We start from the raw sequence: 21,676 nt of genomic DNA on the forward strand, positions 1-21,676 counted from the left end.
TATTAAGCAAAGAGCAATGCTCCACACATGTATCCAAGAGGTGCTAAATGGCAGTCCAAAGGGAGGAATTCAAGCAGTGTGATGATCTCACCAAGCATTTTTCCCCACAAGCAGCAAAAACGGGCGGACGAGTCATGGTTTTACCCCCCACCCCCGCGCCTGCTAAGCTAAGGGCAAAACAGCCAAAGTGGGTTGTTCCCATCTTGGTAGGTGTAAAATTAACATGGCGAGCTGTCAAATTTGGCTATTGAAGTCAATGGGGCCGAGCTGCAACCACAACCCAAACACTTGGCTCATGGTTGAGATGAATTAGCCCAATTTTAAATACAGCAAGGAAAAAAAGGGATTTGCGATGTGCCTGCTGAATGCCTGACAGTGGCTGCGTCCTCCGTGTTACATACAAACTAAGCTGTGATACACTTCATTGCAGTTTCAAGAAGTGGTGATTAAAACTTCAGTTACTTTCTGGTGGGATACAATGTACAACATAAATTTTATTGCAGTTCTTTTTTTTCCCACCAGATTCATGCAGTTTACAAGGTTCAAGTGTAATCAGCTACTAACTTAAAGCAGAGCTCCACCCAAAAGGGGAAGCTCTGCTTGTTCGCACCCTCCCCCCTCCACATTTGGCACTTTTTGGGAGGGGGGGGGGAGCAGGTAGCTAACTTTTGACAGGTACCCGCTCCCACTGTCAGGTAACATCGCCAATCTATGACATTTCCAGCCCCTCCACCTTCCCCCGCTGCCTTCTGGGACACAGGTCACACAGAACTTTTTCCACCTTTATGGTGACCTATAAACTGTACAATTCAGTTGAAAACAAACTAACATCTTTTAGGTGGAGGGAAGTAAAAATTAAAAACTAAAATAATATGATTGCATAAGTGTGCACACCTTTAAACTAATACTTTGTTGAAGCACCTTTTGATTTTACTACAGCACTTAGTCTTTTTGGGGGATGAGTATATCAGCATGGCACATCTTGACTTCGCAATATTTGCCCACTATTCTTTGCAAAAATACTCCAAATCTGTCAGATTGCGAGGGCATCTTCTGTGCACAGCCCTTTTCCGATCACACCAGTTCTGGACTCTGGCTGGGCCATTCCAAAACCTTCTTCTGGTGAAGACATTAGTTTGTTGATTTGGATGTATGCTTTGGGTTGTTGTCATGCTTTCTAGCAGAACCCTGAAAGGTTTTGTGCCAATATTGACTGGTACTTGGAACTGTTCATAATTCCCTCTACCTTGACTAAGGCCCCTGTTCCAGCTGAAGAAAAACAGCCCCAAAGCATGATGCTGCCACCACCACACTTCACAGTGGGTATGGTGTTATTTTGGTGATGTGCAGTGTTGTTTTTGTGCCAAACATATCTTTTGGAATTATGGCCAAAAAGTTCAACCTTGGATTCATCAGACCATAACACATTTTACCACATGCTTTTCAGAGACTTTAGATGTGTTTTTGCAAAATTTAGCCGGGCTTGGATGTTTTTCTTCGTAAGAAAAGGCTTCCATCTTGCCACTCTACCCCATAGCCCAGACATATGAAGAATACGGGAGATTGTTGTCACATGTATCACACAGCCAGTACTTGCCAGATATTCCTGCAGCTTCTTTAATGTTGCTGTAGGCCTCTTGGCAGCCTCCCTGATCAGTTTTCTTCAGGTCTTTTCATCAATTTTGGAGGGACATCCAGTTCTTGGTAATATCACTGTTGTGACATATTTTCTCCACTTGATGATGACTGTCTTCACTGTGTTCCATGGTATATCTAATGCCTTGAAATTATTTTGTACTCTTCTCCTGACTGATACCTTTTAACAATGAGATCCCTCTGGTGCTTTGAAAGCTCTCTGCGGACCATGGCTTTTGCTGTAGGAATGCGACTAAGAAAATGTCAGGAAAGACCTACTAGAACAGCTGAACTTTATTTGGGGTTAATCAGAGACACTTTAAAATGATGGCAGGTGTGTACTGACTCTCATTTAAGATGAATTTGAATGCTTAATTCTGAACAAGTCCTCAGTTATAAGAGGGTGTACACACTTATGCAGCCACATTATTTTAGTTCTTTTTTTTTACTTCCCCCTCCTAAAAGATTTCAGTTTGGTTTTCAATTGAGTTGTACAGTTTATAGGTCACATTAAAGGTGGGAAACGTTCCGAAATGATTTATCTTTGTCTCATTTTTTTACATCACAGAAACCTGACATTTTAACAGGAGTGTGTAGACTTTTTATATCCACTGTATATGGAAAGGTTTGTAATATTCCACACTCCGATCATTCTGGCACTCTATTTCAGGTGCTAATAATGCACAAGCAGGAAGTGAACATAGGATTCCAGGTAATGGTTCCTTCACTTGTCTGAGACATTAACAGAAATCAATAGACAACAGATCTGAATTGCCTCGTGAATGAGATCTGGAATGCCACAAGAATGAGGATATATTCTTACGAAAAAATGACTAAGGTAGTGTAATGCGTCAGTAGTAGCACTCCTTTGAACTTGTGACACTTGTGTGTTCTGAATTCAATCAGGAATGTGCTTTAAAACTATTTCTACCATGTGTATTAATGTACTATGCTATGTCAACAAAGCATATACAAATCTGAAGTAATCGGTACAATATTATACAATCTAATATATCCTATTTAACTATTGCACCTATGTATTAATTTGTCTAATCCCTATAGTTGCTAATCTGTATGAGTCTGATAAGCACAATGATCTGCTTGGTAAACAAGTTACATTTATTTCCCAATAAAATAGGAATGTACTAAAACAGCAGAATTAGGAAAATTAACATAAAGGTAAAAGAAATTGCAATATTACAAGGCCTACAATCATAACACAATACAAGATTGATCCTCTCAGGCTGAAATATATGTACAACATCCAGAAATATGATATTCATGTTAGCTTCCAACAAAATCTATATGGCCATTTTCAATGAATCTTTCTGGCTCTATTTCTACATTAAAAGGATAATGTGCTTTAAGACAAAGGGCACTTATTCTTTTTGCCCCTTTGCCCTGACCAATCCGATCCCAGCCCCCACAGATGCATACTTACCTCAATCTGGTGGCTGCGGCCTTCAGCATTTGTTTACATCCTGGCTGTGCCTGTGCATTATAGCCCCAGACTTCTATGGGAGGGTTCCTGTAATCTGTGGCCTCGTGTCAAAGACCCAAAGAAGTCTAAAGGGCTGATTTACACAGGGGTGGACCAGACATAAACAATCACTAGAAGCTGCAGCCATCAGACCAAGATAAGTATGCATCTGTAGAGGAGGATTGGTTAGCTTAGGGCAAAGGGGTGAAAAGGATAAGCGAACTTGTTTTAAAATGCACATATGCTTTAGTGCTCGTTCGCACCATCAAGCCGCATTTATCGCACAGCCACTGATGTGCTAGGATTGCCACCTCATCCCTTTAAAACCAAACACATATTAATTTCACAAGTTCTGTGGCTAAATAAGGTGTCAATTAAACTAACTTGGGGCCTTATGTGCATTTAATTAGCCTGAGAACCTGTGTAATTCAGGCTCTCAGGCTAACGGCTAGCAGGTTTACGTACTAGTGTCACTCAAAGTGAGTTTAATTACCACCTTAATTAGCCACAGAACTTGTGTAATTAATAGGTTTTCACTTTTCATCTTAGTACTTTTATTCACCTCCCTCACAACCAATCCCATCCTATTTTACATTTGCTATCCGCTGCCCTACAAGAGGAGAGGATAGATGTGCGCCCACTAATTGGGGCATGTCAGCTACTCCAGCGGCTCCCCCGCATCCGCTCACGGGCCGCGGTGTTCTATGGGTAGTGTAGTTTTCTACCCAGCGCTCACCTAGTCCTGTGTGTGTATCGCGCCGCTCACTTCCCCATATCATGTGACGTGGGATATTACGTGCACGGCGCGCACACACATATACAGTCAGGTCCATAAATATTGGGACATTGACACAATTCTAATCTTTTTGGCTCTATACACCACCACAATGGATTTGAAATGAAACAAACAAGATGTACTTTAACTGCAGACTTGCAGCTTTAATTTGAGGGTATTTACATCCAAATCAGGTGAACGGTGTAGGAATTACAACAGTTTATATATGTGACTCCCACTTTTTAAGGGACCAAAAGTAATGGGACAATTGGCTGCTCAGCTGTTCCATGGCCAGGTGTGTATTATTCCCTCATTATCCCATTTACAAGGAGCAGATAAAAGGTCCAGAGTTCATTTCATGTGTGCTATTTGCATTTGGAATCTGTTGCTGTCAACTCTCAATATGAGATCCAAAGAGCTATCAGTGAAGCAAGCCATCATTAGGCTGAAAAAACAAAACAAACCCATCAGAGAGATAGCAAAAACATTAGGTGTGGCCAAATTAACTGTTTGGAACATCCTTAAAAAGAAAGAACGCACCAGTGAGCTCAGCAACACCAAAAGACCCAGAAGACCACGGAAAACAACTGTGGTGGATGACCGAAGAATTCTTTCACTGGTGAAGAAAACACCCTTCACAACAGTTGGCCAGATCAAGAACACTCTCCAGGAGGTAGGTGTATGTGTGGTAAAGTCAACAATCAAGAGAAGACTTCACCAGAGGGAATACAGAGGGTTCACCACAAGATGTAAACCATTGGTGAGCCTCAAAAACAGGAAGGCCAGATTAGAGTTTGCCAAACAACATCTAAAAAAGCCTTCACAGTCCTGGAACAACATCCTATGGACAGATGAGACCAAGATCAACTTGTAAGACCCCTTTCACACTGGGGCGGTTTGCAGGCGGTATTGCGCTAAAAATACCGCCTGCAAACCGCCCCTAAACAGCCTCCGCTGTTTGTTCAGTGTGAAAGCCCGAGGGTTTTCACACTGAAGCGGTGCGCAGGCAGGACGGTAAAAAAAGTCCTGCAAACCGCTTTTTTGGAGCGGTGAAGGAGCGGTGTATTCACCGCTCCTTCACCGCTCTTGCCCATTGAAATCAATGGGACAGCGCGGCTATAGCCGCGCTGTACAAGGGATTTTAACCCCTTTCGGCCGCCAGCGGGGGTTAAAACCGCACCGCTAGCGGCCGAATACCGCTGCAAGAACGACGGTACAGCAGCACTAAAAATAGCGCTGTTGTACTGCCGACGCCCCCACCGCCCCAGTGTGAAAGGGGCCTAACAGAGTGATGGGAAGAGAAGAGTATGGAGAAGGAAAGGAACTGCTCATGATTCAAAGCATACCATCTCATCAGTGAAGCATCGTGGTGGTAGTGTCATGGCATGGGCATGTATGGCTGCCAATGGAACTGGTTCTCTTGTATTTATTGATGATGCGACTGCTGACAAAAGCAGCAGGATGAATTCTGAAGTGTTTAGGGCAATATTATCTGCTCATATTCAGCAAAATGCTTCAGAACTCATTGGACGGCGCTTCACAGTGCAGATGGACAATGACCCGAAGCATACTGTGAAAGCAATCAAAGAGTTTTTTAAGGCAAAGAAGTGGAATGTTATGCAAGTCAATCACCTGACCTGAATCCAATTGAGCATGCATTTCACTTGCTGAAGACAAAACTGAAGGGAAAATGCCCCAAGAACAAGCAGGAATTGAAGACAGTTGCAGTAGAGGCCTGGAAGAGCATCACCAGGGATGAAACCCAACGCCTGGTGATGTCTATGCGTTCCAGACTTCAGGCTGTAATTGACTGCAAAGGATTTGCAACCAAGTATTAAAAAGTGAAAGTTTGATGGATGATTGTTAATCTGTCCCATTACTTTTGGTCCCTTAAAAAGTGGGAGGCACATACACAAACTGTTGTAATTCCTACACCGTTTACCTGATTTGGATGTAAATACCCTCAAATTAAAGCTGAAAGTCTGCAGTTAAAACACATCTTGTTTGTTTCATTTCAAATTCATTGTGGTGGTTTATAGAGCCAAAAAGATTAGAATTGTGTTGATGTCCCTATATTTATGGGCCTGACTGTATAAGCACCCCCTCTCACTCACAATGTCAGACACTGGACGGGTTTGCCATGCTGACACATCTCTCCCTACGAGGTAATTTATTGAACCAAGTACCTTTTCACTATCTCTTTGGACTTGGATCCTTTTCATCCCCTTTGTTTCTTTTTCTAAGTTTTGCTGCATTTGATTGGTCATGCTTATTATGCAGGGTATCCACTATTCGCAATTACCTGTTACCGTCTGTATTTTCCCCACTCTGGGGACAGACGATCTGTATAAAGGATCAGGGTCCTCTAACATTAAGATGACCAATATATACGTACTTTTATACCGCTCGAAAGCATAACTTCTATTGAATTAATCTCATTGTTGCAGCGTGTATCTCTTCTATACTTATTATTAATTGAAGTAGATATCCATTATGGCTTATACTCTCCCAACTAGACAATACCCTTGTTTGGCACCCCCGGCCTTTTCTTAGACCCAGTTGGGTTGCTTGTAAATACACCATACCTTTATCACAATTGCCAACACTATTCCAGGTGTTACCTCCTCACCTCAATGCCCCTTGCTCCTCCCCTCTCTGGGTCCCTTTTATCCATCCCTGGCGGGACTTATACCTCACAGCATCTATACATCATCCCACTCCTCACTCCCCCATCCCCTCCTCCCTACGGTTTTTCCCTCCCCTTTCCCCCCACTTCCCTCTCCCTTTCACTCCCTCACCACTACATTATACCCCCATGTATTTCTTGGTTCTAACATTTACATTCCTTTTTCTACTGGGCAGAGATTGACCCCATGGCTTTGTCCCTGGGCTCTTCCCGGCCAGCTCCTCTGTGTGCAGCTCAGTGTCCGTCTTCCTAGTGTGGCTCAACATCAAGTCCCAGGTAAACAGCTCCTACTAGGTGCCAGATGAACATCGGGCTTGAAAGGTCAATGGCATTTTCTCTGAGTGTACCTTTGTTGCATATTGTTTTTTTATTGTTTCTAATTTGTACCTTGTCTCATGCAGTGACACATCTACCTCTGTCTCTCAACAAACATCGCCTGAGGAAGCCCTAGAGGGCGAAACATGTTGGGATACTATTGCTGAGTGACTTTTTCCATCATTTAACTAGATGTGTACTGATGTCTGCATAATATATGTATAGCCAATACAATTTTTAAATTTGTCTTATATCTAATACATTTTGATATTTTTTTACCTTGGTGTATTACTAGTAATTCTATTTGCCTGGCACCCAAAAAATTCCACTAAATCATCCTTCTGTCTATTCACGTGTTCAGGTTTACGTGCTAGTTTCACTCAAAGTGAGTTTAATTACCACCTTAATTAGCCACAGAACTTGTGTAATTAATATGTTTTCAGTTTTAAAGGAATGAGCACACCAGTGGCCATGAGTGACCAGTGGTGTATCAGCACCATAGGGACGAGTGACCAGTGGTGTATCGGCACCATAGGGACGAGTGACCAGTGATGTATCGACACCATAGGGACGAGTGACCAGTGGTGTATCGGCACCATAGGGACGAGTGACCAGTGGTGTATCAGCACCATAGGGACGAGTGACCAGTGGTGTATCGGCACCATAGGGACGAGTGACCAGTGGTGTATCGGCACCATAGGGACGAGTGACCAGTGATGTATCGACACCATAGGGACGAGTGACCAGTGGTGTATCGGCACCATAGGGACGAGTGACCAGTGGTGTATCGGCACCATAGGGACGAGTGACCAGTGGTGTATCGGCACCATAGGGACGAGTGACCAGTGGTGTATCGGCACCATAGGGACGAGTGACCAGTGGTGTATCGGCACCATAGGGACGAGTGACCAGTGGTGTATCGGCACCATAGGGACGAGTGACCAGTGGTGTATCGGCACCATAGGGACGAGTGACCAGTGGTGTATCGGCACCATAGGGACAAGTGACCAGTGGTGTACCAGCACCATAGGTTAAAACAAATCATCGGGGGTGCAGTCCACTGCACCCCCGATGCTTCGGCTGCCCGGCCATGTCACTCATTCACAGTATTCTGTGAATGAAAAACTACAGGGTCCAGCAGCCTTTGCAGATGTTGGCTTGTAGTTTTCAATGAACTACCATGGCGCTGTGGTAGTTCATTCTCTCTCCCTGTCAGTTTGTATCTGCTTGCCTGTACGAGATGTATGGACACACAAATAAACTGACAGATCTGCAGGAGACCTGCATGGCACCAGCGATCTTCTGATCACGGGTGCAATGCTGAAGAGGCTCCAGAAACAAAAAATAATAAATGCACATTTTTTTTATACCTGCAAAAAAATTTTCTGTCTAACACATACCAGTGCAATGGAGTGGTGTGAGCCACCCTCATAGGAAACAAAGCTTTTTACTCTGTCCTACACTGGGCATGTTTGCTCAATGCAGCTGGTATGAATGAGCCCTCAAAGAGCAACTAAAATCTGGAGGCTGTGCCCAAAAATAGGCAGGCAGAGGGCAAAGGACTAGTAGGCAGTATTGCCTATTGTCTCCCTTCAGCTGATATTTCCCCATTACTGATTTACCATGCCTTGTTCAGCACTGTATCTTGGTAGAGGAGGCCATCCTAGGCAGAGGTAGGGCTATGCTTCCTCGTGGTACGCCTCTAACAAGAACAGTGCAGCACAGTAGTGACATTACCAAATTTTATGACAAATCTCTTGAGACTAGCAATGCTTTAGAACACACACTGAAGATGTATGGCTATGAGACTGTATGCACAGGAGTGCCTAGGCACACTAACATACCAGGAAGTCCTCATTTAATTATTCAGGAGGAATTCCAAAGCTATATTTTCAGGGTACTATTTAGGCACAATAAACATTTGTAGTTGATCACTACACCAGGACAACCTTCACTTCTTGAGTTCAGATTCAATTAAAAGTAGTCCGTACGTAAAATACAGGTGCTGAATCAGGGAAGTGAAGATGAAAGCTCTCAGACCCCTTAGTTAGAAAAAGTGGAACTTTGTGACCCCTCATATTACAGACTCAACGTCAAGAGACCTAAAATAACATCTATAGAGCACATGCTTTCAGGGAAGTATCAGGAAGCACGATCAATGGAAATGCACCAAGTGTTTTAATGGATAGGTAGATTCTGACACTATAAATTTTAAGGTTATAATTTAGGTGTTAGAGGGTTAGGCAAAATGTGTTTCCATTACAATTTCAAGGATACTATCAGCATTATAGTATCATTGTAATCAACAGAACAGGTATAACCTTTATACCTATTGGGTTCAAGGAAAATTCCAGCCCGGGAATAAAACTTTGAGATAGTAGAGGAGGCATAGTCCACATGTTCAGTACTTTGGTTTTTCATCCTGTGATTGCTGCACTGTACAAATCCATCCTATTCATTTTTTTTTCAGTATTCTGGTGGTCCTGAAACAGGGCTGCTTTATATGCCAGAACACCCACTACTACTACTTGTGCCAGCCACCAGTCACAGGCCTTGGAAATTTGAAAATGACTGGTAACTACGGTTGCTTGCCACCACATCCCTTTAAACCCGAACACACATTAATTACACAGGTTCTGTCGCTGATAAAGGTGGTAATTAAACTCACTTGGTGCCTTGTCTAAATTAAACTAGCCTCAGAATCTGTGTAATTCAGATGTGTTCGGGTTTAAAGGGATGAGGTGGCAACTCTACTGGTAACCCAGGAGGCACGTAGAGATGAGGTCACACAACACAAACAGCAAAAAGCACAATACTACTGCACTTGTTAAACAGTCTATAAAAGTCTGGTTGCACTGGGTTACTGGATTAACTAGGATTAAGGCAAACAACAATTTTCTGAGATTAGCACAACTACAGTGTTTACTTGATAGCATTAACAGCACACCAATAGCTTTCATCTGTGGCCTGGCATGGATCTTTAAGTGCTAGTTCACACCAGATGCAGTTCAGTGCGCTTTTATTTCTGCACTAAAAATGCATGCACAGTGTTTTCCATGTATTCCAAAGGCTCTAGTTCATAGCAGCGCAGTCAGTTTCTGGTGCAGAAACTGACCAGAAACTGACTGGAACTGACTAGAGCCATTGGAATACATGGAAAACACTGTGCATGCATTTTCAGTGCAGAAAAAAAAAGTGCACGGAACTGCATCTGGTGTGAACTGGCCCTAAAGCCTCGTACACACGATCCAATTGTTGGCCAACAGAGCGTCAGACTTTTGTCCGAAGGGCGTGTGCCAAGAACTTGTTTTGGATATTAACGGCACACAATTGTCAGCCAACAAACACGAACGTAGTGATGTACTACTTGGAATTTTAGCTCTTGAGCGCCACCCTTTGAGCACCTTCTGCTAATGTCGTGTTTGGTGATCATTGATTCCGAACATGCGTGTTTGTACTTTGGACTTTTGTGTGACAGACTTGTGTACAGACGACATGAAAATCTGACAACAGACCGTTGTACGCCGAAAATTTACTAGCCTGTCATCCAACATTTGTTGGCCTAAAGTTGGACAACAATTGTCTGAAGGAGCGTACCAACGGTCTGATTTTAGGCAAACAGTATGTCATCACACAATTCCCTGCCGAAAATCCGATCGTGTGTACGAGGCTTTAGAGTCATTGTTTAGAGGTAAAGTAGTGAGGTTCAATTTATTTTAAGGGCTTGTTCACACCAGGTGTGTTGGGACTGTGCCGGGCAACCTTTTCAGCACAATCCCAATGCAAGACAAATCGAGAAAAGCCTTGTTTTCCATCAGGCCAGTTCATACCACTGCGCTGTGCTGGTATGTGCTGCAAACAGCATGCAGAACTTTTTATTTTTTTTCAGAACAGCTCAAGGCAATTCACTACACTGCACCACGTTGTGGCCAATAGAGTTGATTGCACATTTCAATAAAGTTCTAAGAAAAAAAAAAATGTAAAATTAGACAGCGAGGCACCAGAATCAGTGCATCAGCACCAGTCCTCCCTGAGAAGACCTGTGCCGGTGAGCTCACCGTGGACACTAATGTCAACGAGCCCTAAGGCTTAGCATAATGCTAAAATTGAGGTTTTCACTTTAATGATGGGTTTAGGATTTGGGCTAAGTTACATGAAACACGTCAGCATGGAAACTGCCACTGCGGACCTCCCTTACTGCTAGTTGCCTGGCCATTATGCTGCCACTCTAACGTAAAAACAGAGTCACTTATCTAAAACAGATATGCAGGCAGCGCCTGCTTTTTTCCCAATTTTCCAGATATGCGCATTTCCAGGTTAGTGACTCAAAATGTTTTAAAGAATTGGGATTAGAACCAGCTAGGCAAGTAGCATTTTCAAAAATAGGCCGGCAACGACAGACCCTATATTTTTCTCAAGTCAAGTTTACTTTAAAAAGGTCCCCTCACACCTTTGTGATCCTGTACTGCATTGCTCATTTTGAATAGGCCAACAACGCATGGCAATGCACAAAAAATGGACCTGCATTTTTTTTTTTTTTTTTGAAGTAGCTCACCATAACACGCTGGGATTGATTTACTAAAGGCAAATAGACTATGCACTTTGCAAAGTGCAGTTGCTTCAGAGCTTAGTAAATGAGGTTGAGATTCACTTTGCATGCACAAAGAATATCCAATCACGTGCAAAGAAAATTAAAAAAATAAAAAAACAGCATTTTTGCTTGCACATGATTGGATGGTGGAAGTCAGCAGGGCTTCTGCTCATTTACTAAGCTCTGGAGCAACTGCACAATCTATTTGCCTTTAATAGTAAATAGTTTAGTAAATGAACCCCTTTCTATGTGCATCATGGTACGCTGCCGCACAGGTGTGATGGCACCTACTTCTAAAAGAATGGCACAGCACATAGTGCTATGCAACACAATGCATTCTACTAGCGTATGGTAGAAGAGATGAACTCCTGGGAGAATTCTTTGGTGGGACACATTTTATATAAAAGACTGTACAGGTATGATAGTATTACACAACATCAGAATGACATGTCTAGTTATAGGAAATGTCATACCTGTGACTGCTGAGTGCACATGCATCTTGTGCAAGACTTTTCAGTAGAAATTATTATAAAAACAAACATTGTAATAGATTAGCGTGGACACATTTAAAGTGTGATTTTTTTTTTTGTCCTTTATACTAAATTTAGCACCTGTTTCACAATGTAAGATGGCTGAACAATAGAGACGAGCTCGGGCACCCTCCAAACTTCTCTTTAGTTGAACGCCAACCTCAAGCACTTTTTTTCTTTTACTCCAAAGCGCTGCGGGCCGGATCATTCACACAACAGCTACAAAAAAAAAAAAAAAGAAAGGAGCACAAGTTCGGAGTTTGGCAAGAGAGCAGTTCAGAGGATGCCTGAGCTCACCTCTACCGTTCAGTTATCTTACGCTGTGAAACGGGCGCTGAATTTTGTATAAAAGCCAAAAAAGAAAAAGAAAAATCTCCACACATCAATTTTCTGGCAATGCTAATCTGTCACAATTATTGCATTCCTAATCACTTGTTCATTTTTTTTAACATGACTTGCCCAAAAAATCCTATTCTATATCTGCGTACATAAGCACTGCCCTACATATCAGCACTCTTCCCAAGGTGGCAGCTGTCTCTAGGGAGGTATTAAAGTGGTTGTAAAGCTAGAATTTTTTTCCCCTTAATGCATTCTCTGCATTAAGGAGAAAAACCTGTGTGCAGCTCTCCCTCTTATACTTACCTGCGCCCAATCTCGATCCAGAGCTGTGCCCGAGAGCGGCATGGATCTCTCCACACTCTCTCCGCACTGGAAAGAGGCAGCAGCTTGTGCCACTGGCAACTGCGGCTGTCAATTACAGCCAGTGAGCAGAGAGAGGGGGGTGGGGAGAGCCACACTGTGTATGTCAATGGACACACACAGCACGGCTTGGGATCGAGCTTGCATGAGTGTCCTTATAGTAAGGGGCTTGCTATGGGGGCACTGGGCAGGGGGGAGGAGCCAGGAGCACCAGCGAGGAACCCCAGAAAAAGAGGATTCGGTCTGCTCTGTGCAAAACCATTGCACAGAGCAGGTTAGTATACCATGTTTACAATCACTTTAAGGACAATGGAGGATGCACAGGGGAAAGGGTAGAGCCTGTGTCACCTCTACTCCTGTCCCTAGAGAAAGCAATACGAAATCTCTCCAATGCGGACACAGATAAAAACTTTTTTTTTTTTTTTTGTAGAATGGAGAAATGGATAGAACTGATAATGTTCTTATTCCTGCCTGTGCCTACCACACCGCTTAATTTCTTGTACAGAGATTATCATATGGGAAAATCTATCCAATGGTGTTACAGAATGAAATAAACTTACAAGAAATTGTAACTCTTCCTCATTCTGTTCAAAATGAAAAAATAATTATCCCCTCTAGGGCTCGTTTGCACCTGCAGCAGCCCTTGGCGCTCATCTGAAAAGTGATCCATGGTGGATTGTTTTTTTAGAGGCGTGGCTGACAGCCGATAGGCATTTAGAAGGCAATACCGCTAATGTTTGGCTCGTGATTGCAATGCAGCCCCACTCACGTGAATGGGTCATGTTTGGTGGGGGTAGAGCCCCAAAAAATGCTACAGAGGGTATTTTTGCTGTACCCACAAAGTAATGTATCGAAGAATGAGTAAAGCCTCTGTAGCTTAACCATCTGTTTTTACTGCCACCCAGCCAACAAGTGGATACTACTTTTTTCTTAAAAAACGTCACTTACATTCACTCTCTGACAGTGATGTCACTGCTGAAGTTCAGATGGTGAAACCAACAGTGGGGGCTGGAGTGTACAGCGATCTCACAGCAGGTCGCTTGATGAGCTGCTCCTCCATATGGCTGTGATACGACAGGGGGGTGCATGAACATCACAATCACAGAATCATATATATATATTTAGTTAATGCTTCCACAAACTTGAATACTCATGTAAAAGGAGAACCCCAGGAATTGCAGCAAAAATAATGCTGGCTTAAAAAGGGTTAGGCCAAACAAGGTTTATGCCACCTTGTGGACTTATCTCTTATTTCACATTTTCACTGAGTGCCGAGTCTACAGCTATCGCTAGACTTCCGGTTCTCCAATGCTGGACCTTCGGATCTTCGATACAGCAGCTTTAGACCCCTTTCACACTGAGGCGCTTGAAAACTGCCTTTAAAAGTTGCACGTTTTGCAGAGCTTTTCAATCACTTTTGAGGCATTAGTGGTGCACTTTTTTGAAGGTCACGTGACTTTAAAAAACTGCCGCAAGAACCATTTTGAGGCGCTTCCCATTAATTTCAATGGAGAGGGGCGCTTTTAGAGGTGCTTTTTTTAGTGCTCCAAAGATGCTGCTTGCAGGAGTTTTTTCACCGCTTAGCCAGCGCACTGCCCCAGTGTGAAAGTTGATCTTAATGGTTTTCGTGAGCCTTATAGGCGCTTTTTTTTCAGCAAAAACATGCCTGAAAAGCACCTCAATGTGAAAGGGGCCTTACACTCCGTTCACACTTATGCAGGTGCGACTAGAGTTTTTCCTTAAATGAATAGCCATATATAAATAGTTTCTAAAGTGTCCTTTGTAAAATCCCCGATATGTTTCTTGGAACAGAGACCATGTCTTCAGAGGAATATATTTATACATGCATTGATCATGCATATACATAACCCCCAAGATGTCACCAACACCACAAAAACCTCTTGTGACAGAGGGGTTGATTTACTAAAACTGAAAGGTGCAAAATCTGGTGCAGCTGTGCATGATAGCCAATCAGCTTCTAACTTCAGCTTGTGCAATTAAGCTTTGACAATAAAATCTGGAAGCTGATTGGTTTCTATACAGAGCTGCACTCTCCGGTTTTAGTAAATCAACCCCAGAGACTGTGCTTCCACTAGAGACACCTCTGTGGTTACAAATGCCTCCAACTGGGAAGCCACTACTACGCTGGTTTTATATGAGCTCCTACTGACGACATGGGGGGTAATTAAGAAGATAACAGACAAATCAGCCACGTCAGGCGAGAAGCTGATTTATGCCGTCACTATTGGCAATGTCACCGGGTCCTAGACAACATGCATTTTTAAGACAATTACCTCAGGGCAGGCCATATCTTTCTTCACAGGGTGTTAGAGGCAACTTGAGGTAAGGAAAGAACAGGAAAAAATACAATTTCCCATCTGCAGTGTTTTAGCAAGGTTAAATAATGACTTTAGCAAGTTGCACATTGCTCATGTTGCTTCATGGAGCTGGCTAAGGATGCTCAACCCATTGTATGAGATATTATGCAAGGGGAACCCAACAAGTCAGCTCACAAAGGTTGGGAAACAGGCAGCAGCCTGCCTTTAACAAAAATCCTCCTTGACATTTCAAATGAGTCACCCGGGCTGCATTTGCATGACAAACAGAACAGGAAGTCATTTCACCATTTGACTACGGGAACCTCACTGTGGAAAAACGCAGACTTTCGAAAGCCCACTTCCATCAGTGGACATTTTATCACTGGGTGAGAGAGAATTCAGAAATGACTAAAAGTTTGAAGGAGTGTCCCTCTCCCCAGTCTCATGTTATAGTTCATGTAATTCACAGAAAAACCAAAAAATAATGGCCCAAAAGCATTGCCAGAATACAGAGTTTCTCAGGCTTCGCTGTCCTCTAGTAACAGACACTCTTTTCAGTGCTGCGGTAATTATATAATAAAGATTATTTACAAGCTCCTGTAATTAGAGGCCTCCAGGACATTTTTCTGGACTGGGATTGAAAGACAAGTATAACAAAGCAATGGAAAAAAAAATAGGAAAAGCATTCAAATTTCTAAAGCTGAAAGTAGCGATATAAAAGGAAAGTACCGGGGACAATTTTTTTGTTGTGAAATATGACAACTAGCGATATAAATGCTAACATAGAAATTGGATGCATTGGACCTTATCTTATACATCAAGCGTTTGCAGGTCTTGTTTAATGTGAACAACCTAACAGATTCTTATTTTTATTTCTACCAATGGAGAGAATGTGAGGAATAATTTGATGGTTTTTATGAAAACTGGATACATTTTGTCCCTTAAAGTGCTTTGCACTACTGTAGCCTTCAAATAAATAAATAAATAAAACACAAAAAAAAAAAACCTTTTTTTTTAAACTTTGTTATATTTTTGTGCTTTTTCTACCTTTTCTTCAGTTCCTGGCCCACCCTGACCTCCATTCTCGCCTGGTGGGAATGACATCACACTGTACCTGCATGCTTCGGTGGACGTCTCCCAGTATATGTAAGATGGCTATCCCAGGAGACTTCTGCTAAAGCATACACGTTAGGGATGGACCTCACAGTGTCATCAGGGGTACGCCTGGAAGAATCAAGAAGAGACAGTGGTCCCCTGATGGAGGAAGGTGACTACACGGGACCTGGTGTGCACCACCAGATCACAGCAGGTCAGTGGTGGACTTGCGAGTATGTTTATTGCAGGTAAACCAGTAGAAAAGATATGGCTCATTCACACAGGTGAATAATTGCATGCCCCATGCACAGCCCTGTTTTGCCAGTACGGGGATGCACAGGTGTTAGGTGCATCCCTGTCCCAGCAGTCCCATAGATATCTACTGAGACATGTGGCTGCACAGACACAGCCCCCAACGGACATGTACCCACACAAATGTCACATTGGGACACAATGGCTGTGTCCACGTCCACGTGTCCTAATAGACAACTTTAGGGGCGTATTTTACACAGGATCTTCTGCTAGCTCTGCCAGCATGAACCTGCATTGCATACGGAGAATATACAATTCCCCACGTGCATAAGCCCTAAGCGGTTGATGTATAAAAAGTGTAGAAATAGAAAATGCGCTTGCTTCACTTGGTAATTAATCAGAATCATTCTTTTCAGATTGCAAATTTGTCAGCTAGAAGCAGATTGTTTGAAGTGTGCAACAAGACAATACATTGTCACCTTAAGAGTGATAACTGCTATGGGAAACAATTGTAGTTGCCCATAGCAACCAATACTATCATTTCTGCACCACAGGCCTTTAAATATAGAAAGGATTTTGGTAGGTTGCTCTGGGCAACTATATTTTTTTGTCAGTATTCTTTTCATGCATCAGCCCCTTAGGGCCTGTTCACACTATGTGCATCTATCTTCCTTACTGGATGAACGCAGGTAACTACAATGGCACATAGAAAAAAAAAAAGTTTTGTGTCTCATGGTCACAATAAAACGATAAAAGAATTGTACCTAAAGGCGTAGAGCTGCACGATTCTGGCCAAAATGAGAATCATGATTTTTTTTGCTTAGAATAAAAAGATTATGATACCCTCACGATTTTCGTGACATAAAATCTTTCACATTATACAAAAAAAAAAAAAAAAAGGCCAACTTTACTGGTTAGATTTTTTTTTTTTTTTTTAATTCATTAAAGTAATTTTTTCTAAAAAAAATTGCATTTGAAAGACCGCTGCGCAAATACAGTGTGACATAAAATATTGCAACAACCACCATTTTATTCTCTAGGTGTCTACTAAAAAAAATATATATATGTTTGGGGGTTCTAGCAAAAAAAAATTATTTTAACTTGAAACCAACAAATGTCAGAAAAAGGTTTAGTGTTTAAACTTTTTTTCACTTACACAGGAAGTCTATTCCATTGACAAATTGTTACAATGTTTACACTTAAGTTCAACTGATAAAGAATGTTTTGATTCTCGGCAGACTGCCCGGTTTTTCTCTTCCTTTCTTTTGAGGGCTGTGGCTTCAGAAGAGCAGAGAGAATTCTTTGCATAGAAAGAATTGTGAAACACTTTAGTCAAGATCGTGATCGCGTCTGCCTCGTGTGAATGAGGGCTTAAGGCGCATGTAAACGTGCAGAAATTCATGACTTCAGTCTAACAGGGAAGTGTTTTTATAGCTTTATGTGCATGTGAACGGGTCATTAAAGCCCAATTCCAGGCAAAAAACTAAAAAATTCTCATGCAATGGGGCTGTGCCTGCACTGCATGGGTCAGCTACTACTAGTTTTATCTGGGTGTGAGGAGAAAGCTGTATACTCACCTGATCCACCGGCTAATAACGCTCCCCCACATCCTCACATCCAGGGCAGGTCTATGGGTGTTATGATGCCAGGAACAGTCCATCTCCCAAGACCATGGGGGTAGGAGCCAGAGGGACTGCTCTTGTGCTGCTGACCTATGCAGTGCAGGCACAGCATGGGAAAACTTTTTTTATTTTTTTGCTCCGGACAATATTTTTTTTTTTTGTCCCCATGCAGTAGGGCTGTGCCCCCACACAATGGGTCAACTGCTCTTATTTTTTTTTTTTTTTTCTTTGTGGTGAGCACAAAGCTTATACTCACCTGATCCTGGGAAAACAACGCTCCCCCCATGTGCCGCATGCTGATGTCGGGAACGGTCCATTCTCAAGACTGCTGGACTGCGGGGGAGGATCGGCAGGTCAGGTAAGTATAACTCAGCTGTCCTTTCACCCAGAACAAATTGAGCACCTAACTGGTGCAGTGCGGGCACGGGAAATTAAATTTGCCAAGAGTTTTTGCTATAATGCAAGAGGTAAGTGGCATCTGATCACAATGGTATACTGCCATCCATATCCAAGAAATATATGACTCTCATGAGCCCAAAGCTCACCACATTACAATCTGATTGTACAATCTCCTACAGACCTTTCAACAACTATGTAGTGCAAGGGCCTGCCTGACTGTGAGATCTACTGTGAGATGAATTCCTATCTCTGACAATTTTCACCGCACGCACCCTTTTGCTGAACCGACCACACGGGGCTGAGGTATAAGAAGAACTTGTTGCCTATAGCAACCATAGAAACAATCCAGGACTCAGAAATGACTTCAACCTGTTGCTTTGGGAGACAAGAAATGTTTCCTATAACAAACTATTCATACAAGTGCAAGCATGCTTGAAATTCTCTGCCATCAATGTCAAAGATTGTAGTCACAAATGAGCGCCTTATTGTTCCTCCGACAGCTACTACACCATGTGATTATCAATTCAGGTTGTCCGATCAGCTGCTCTGCTAGTCTTAATCACATGACAAGCAGATGACCCATTTCCAAATAAAAGTCAAGTCCTTTTCTAACTTTCTTTAAGCAAACAAAGGATAAAAAGGAGCACAAAACTGGAAACAATCCCAAAAGCAACCAATCAGGTCTCACCTTTCATTTTCTAGAGAAAAGCAACATGAATTCCACTGAAGCATACAATTTGAGTCGCTGTCCATAGTGACCGAGTAGAAGTCTTGTTTTATTTCCATACAAAATGAGGTGAAATCTGATTGGTTGCTATTGGAAATGGCTCCAGTTTTGTGCTCAATGTTTTGTCCAAGTTTCAAATTTTGTCAAAAATTTTACTTTTTTAAGCGTTGAAGTGTCAAAATGTAAACAATTAGTTATTATGATAGGATGCTGTGTTTTCACACATCCGACATGCATTATAGTGTGTACAGGACACACAGAGAACAAATGTTTTCTAAGTGTCTTTGCAGTAAGTCTGCGCTGATCAACACAGTTAAACTGGCATGATGGGAATGAACACCAATGAATCTGACCCAAAGTCATCCATCTAGAAAGCCGATTGGCTGCATCTTTGTCATGTTTGGCCCATGAAGGCTCAGCTATAACCATGGGTGACCAATCACTGCATACATGAACACACATTTTCATCCTGGATGTCCCGCTGCTGCCAACTGAGTGCCAACCTGCAAAGAACACCAAATGCTGCAAATCACCTTCCAGGGACAAATAATCGCAGCTGTCATAATAAATAGGCCCATTTGATTAAAGCCAATGACAGAATTAAATAAAGCTCACTGTGGTCTTATTCAATGGTCAGACCAGTGTGCTATAAGCACCAGAAATCTCATTGCAGTCAAAAGTTCAACTGCCTGTTGTGCCAATTCACTTCACCTTGTCACTGAATCTGTGTACCTACATCTACAGCCCATTCATTGAAGAGATCGGGAGATTTATACTGGGGAATAGGACCAGATCTCTGGATTGCCTGTGCTGGGTGATGTGCATGTCACAGAAAGGACATGGAGGACATCTACTGATGACAGGACATGGAGGTACCTCATTTCTAGTATTACACACACATAGATCCCTGTGATTATTCTTTAGATACACATAGATCCAACAACCCGCCCCTGACAATTCACTAAAACACACACATAGATCCAATGATCCCTCTGATTATTCTTTAGATACACATAGATCCAACAACCCCCCTGACAAGTCTCTAAATACACACACAGATCCCACGATCCCCTTGATTTTTCTCTAGATACACCTAGATCCCATGATCCTTCTGATTATTCTCTATATATACACACACACACATATATATCTATCCAGTGATCTACCTTATTATTCCTATACACGCACACCTACTGTAGATCCAATGATCCCTCTGATTAGTCTCTAGATACACATACATGCAATGATCTCCCCAATTATTTCCAATATACACACATAAAGCCAATGATCTCCCTGATTATTCATTCTCTCTCTCTCTATCCACATATATATATATATATATCTATCCAATGATCTTCCTGATTATTCGCTATATACACATATATCCAATAATCCCATTGATTCTATACACACATATATCCAATGATGCCCCTGATAATTTCCTATATACACATGGATCCAATGATCCCCCTGATTATTTCCTATAAACATATCTCCAATAATAATCCCACTGATTCTATATACACACATATATCCACTGACCCCCTGATTACACACATACTGTAGATCCCCTCCCCGGGTCCCATGCTGGAGATGACAGCGGTGTGATCTCCGGTAAGGAGTGGCAGGCCCTGTTGAAGTGTGATGGACCCCCCACTTCCCCACCTTTGAAGCCATCATTGGCCAGGCGGGCCCCTCACTTACCTATGCCAGGGGCCACATAGATGAAGTAGAGGCAGGAGGAGGAGAGCGAGAAGAAGAAGATAAAGGCGAAGATGGATCGGTTAGAGACCCGCAGGAACCTCCGGAGCATCGACCTCATGGTGCCGGGGGGACGGAAGGCGGCTCTCAGAGGAGCTCCGAAGCGGACAATCTACTACTAGGGGACAAGCCCATCGGGTGACATCAGCCTGGGGACAAGACAGAAGCACACCGGGAACAGGAGAAGCCGGAGATCGCCGGACACAGCAGATCCACCAACCCCGGGGGGGAGGAGACAGGAATCAGAGACAGGGAGGAGGGGAGGGGCTGTGATGTCAGCAGAGGGAAGGGGGAGAGGAGGAGAAGGAGGAGAGATGCTGCATGGGAGGAATGCTGCATGGCCATTGCTGGATGGGCCGGACCACCGGGATCAGGGCACTGATCTACACCCCATTCATAGATAACAGGGGGACACTGATCTACACCCCATTCATAGATAACAGGGGGACACTGATCTACACCCCATTCATAGATAACAGGGGGACACTGATCTACACCCCATTCATAGATAACAGGGGGACACTGATCTACACCCCATTCATAGACAACAGGGGGACACTGATCTACACCCCATTCATAGATAACAGGGGGACACTGATCTACACCCCATTCATAGACAACAGGGGGACACTGATCTACACCCCATTCATAGATAACAGGGGGACACTGATCTACACCCCATTCATAGACAACAGGGGGACACTGATCTACACCCCATCCATGGATAGCAGGGGGACACTGATCTACACCCCATCCATGGATACCAGGGGGACACTGACCTATACCCCATC

The 21,676-nt window shown here is 42.9% G+C and overlaps 1 protein-coding gene across 1 annotated transcript in view; it reads right to left on the minus strand.

Annotated features, from left to right (window-relative positions):
• B4GALT6 (beta-1,4-galactosyltransferase 6) overlaps window positions 1-21,131 on the minus strand; it is a 136,259-nt gene extending 115,128 nt beyond the window's left edge. Inside the window, exon 1 of the mRNA XM_073631517.1 lies at window positions 20,829-21,131. Within this exon, the coding sequence (XP_073487618.1) occupies window positions 20,829-20,946 (118 nt within the window). The 5' untranslated portion in view covers window positions 20,947-21,131. The remainder of the gene's footprint in view (window positions 1-20,828) is intronic.
• Between the last annotated feature and the right edge of the window lie 545 nt (window positions 21,132-21,676).

This window comes from Aquarana catesbeiana, linkage group LG05, assembly GCF_042186555.1.
Source record: "Aquarana catesbeiana isolate 2022-GZ linkage group LG05, ASM4218655v1, whole genome shotgun sequence".
In the NCBI taxonomy this organism is placed as follows: domain Eukaryota; kingdom Metazoa; phylum Chordata; class Amphibia; order Anura; family Ranidae; genus Aquarana; species Aquarana catesbeiana.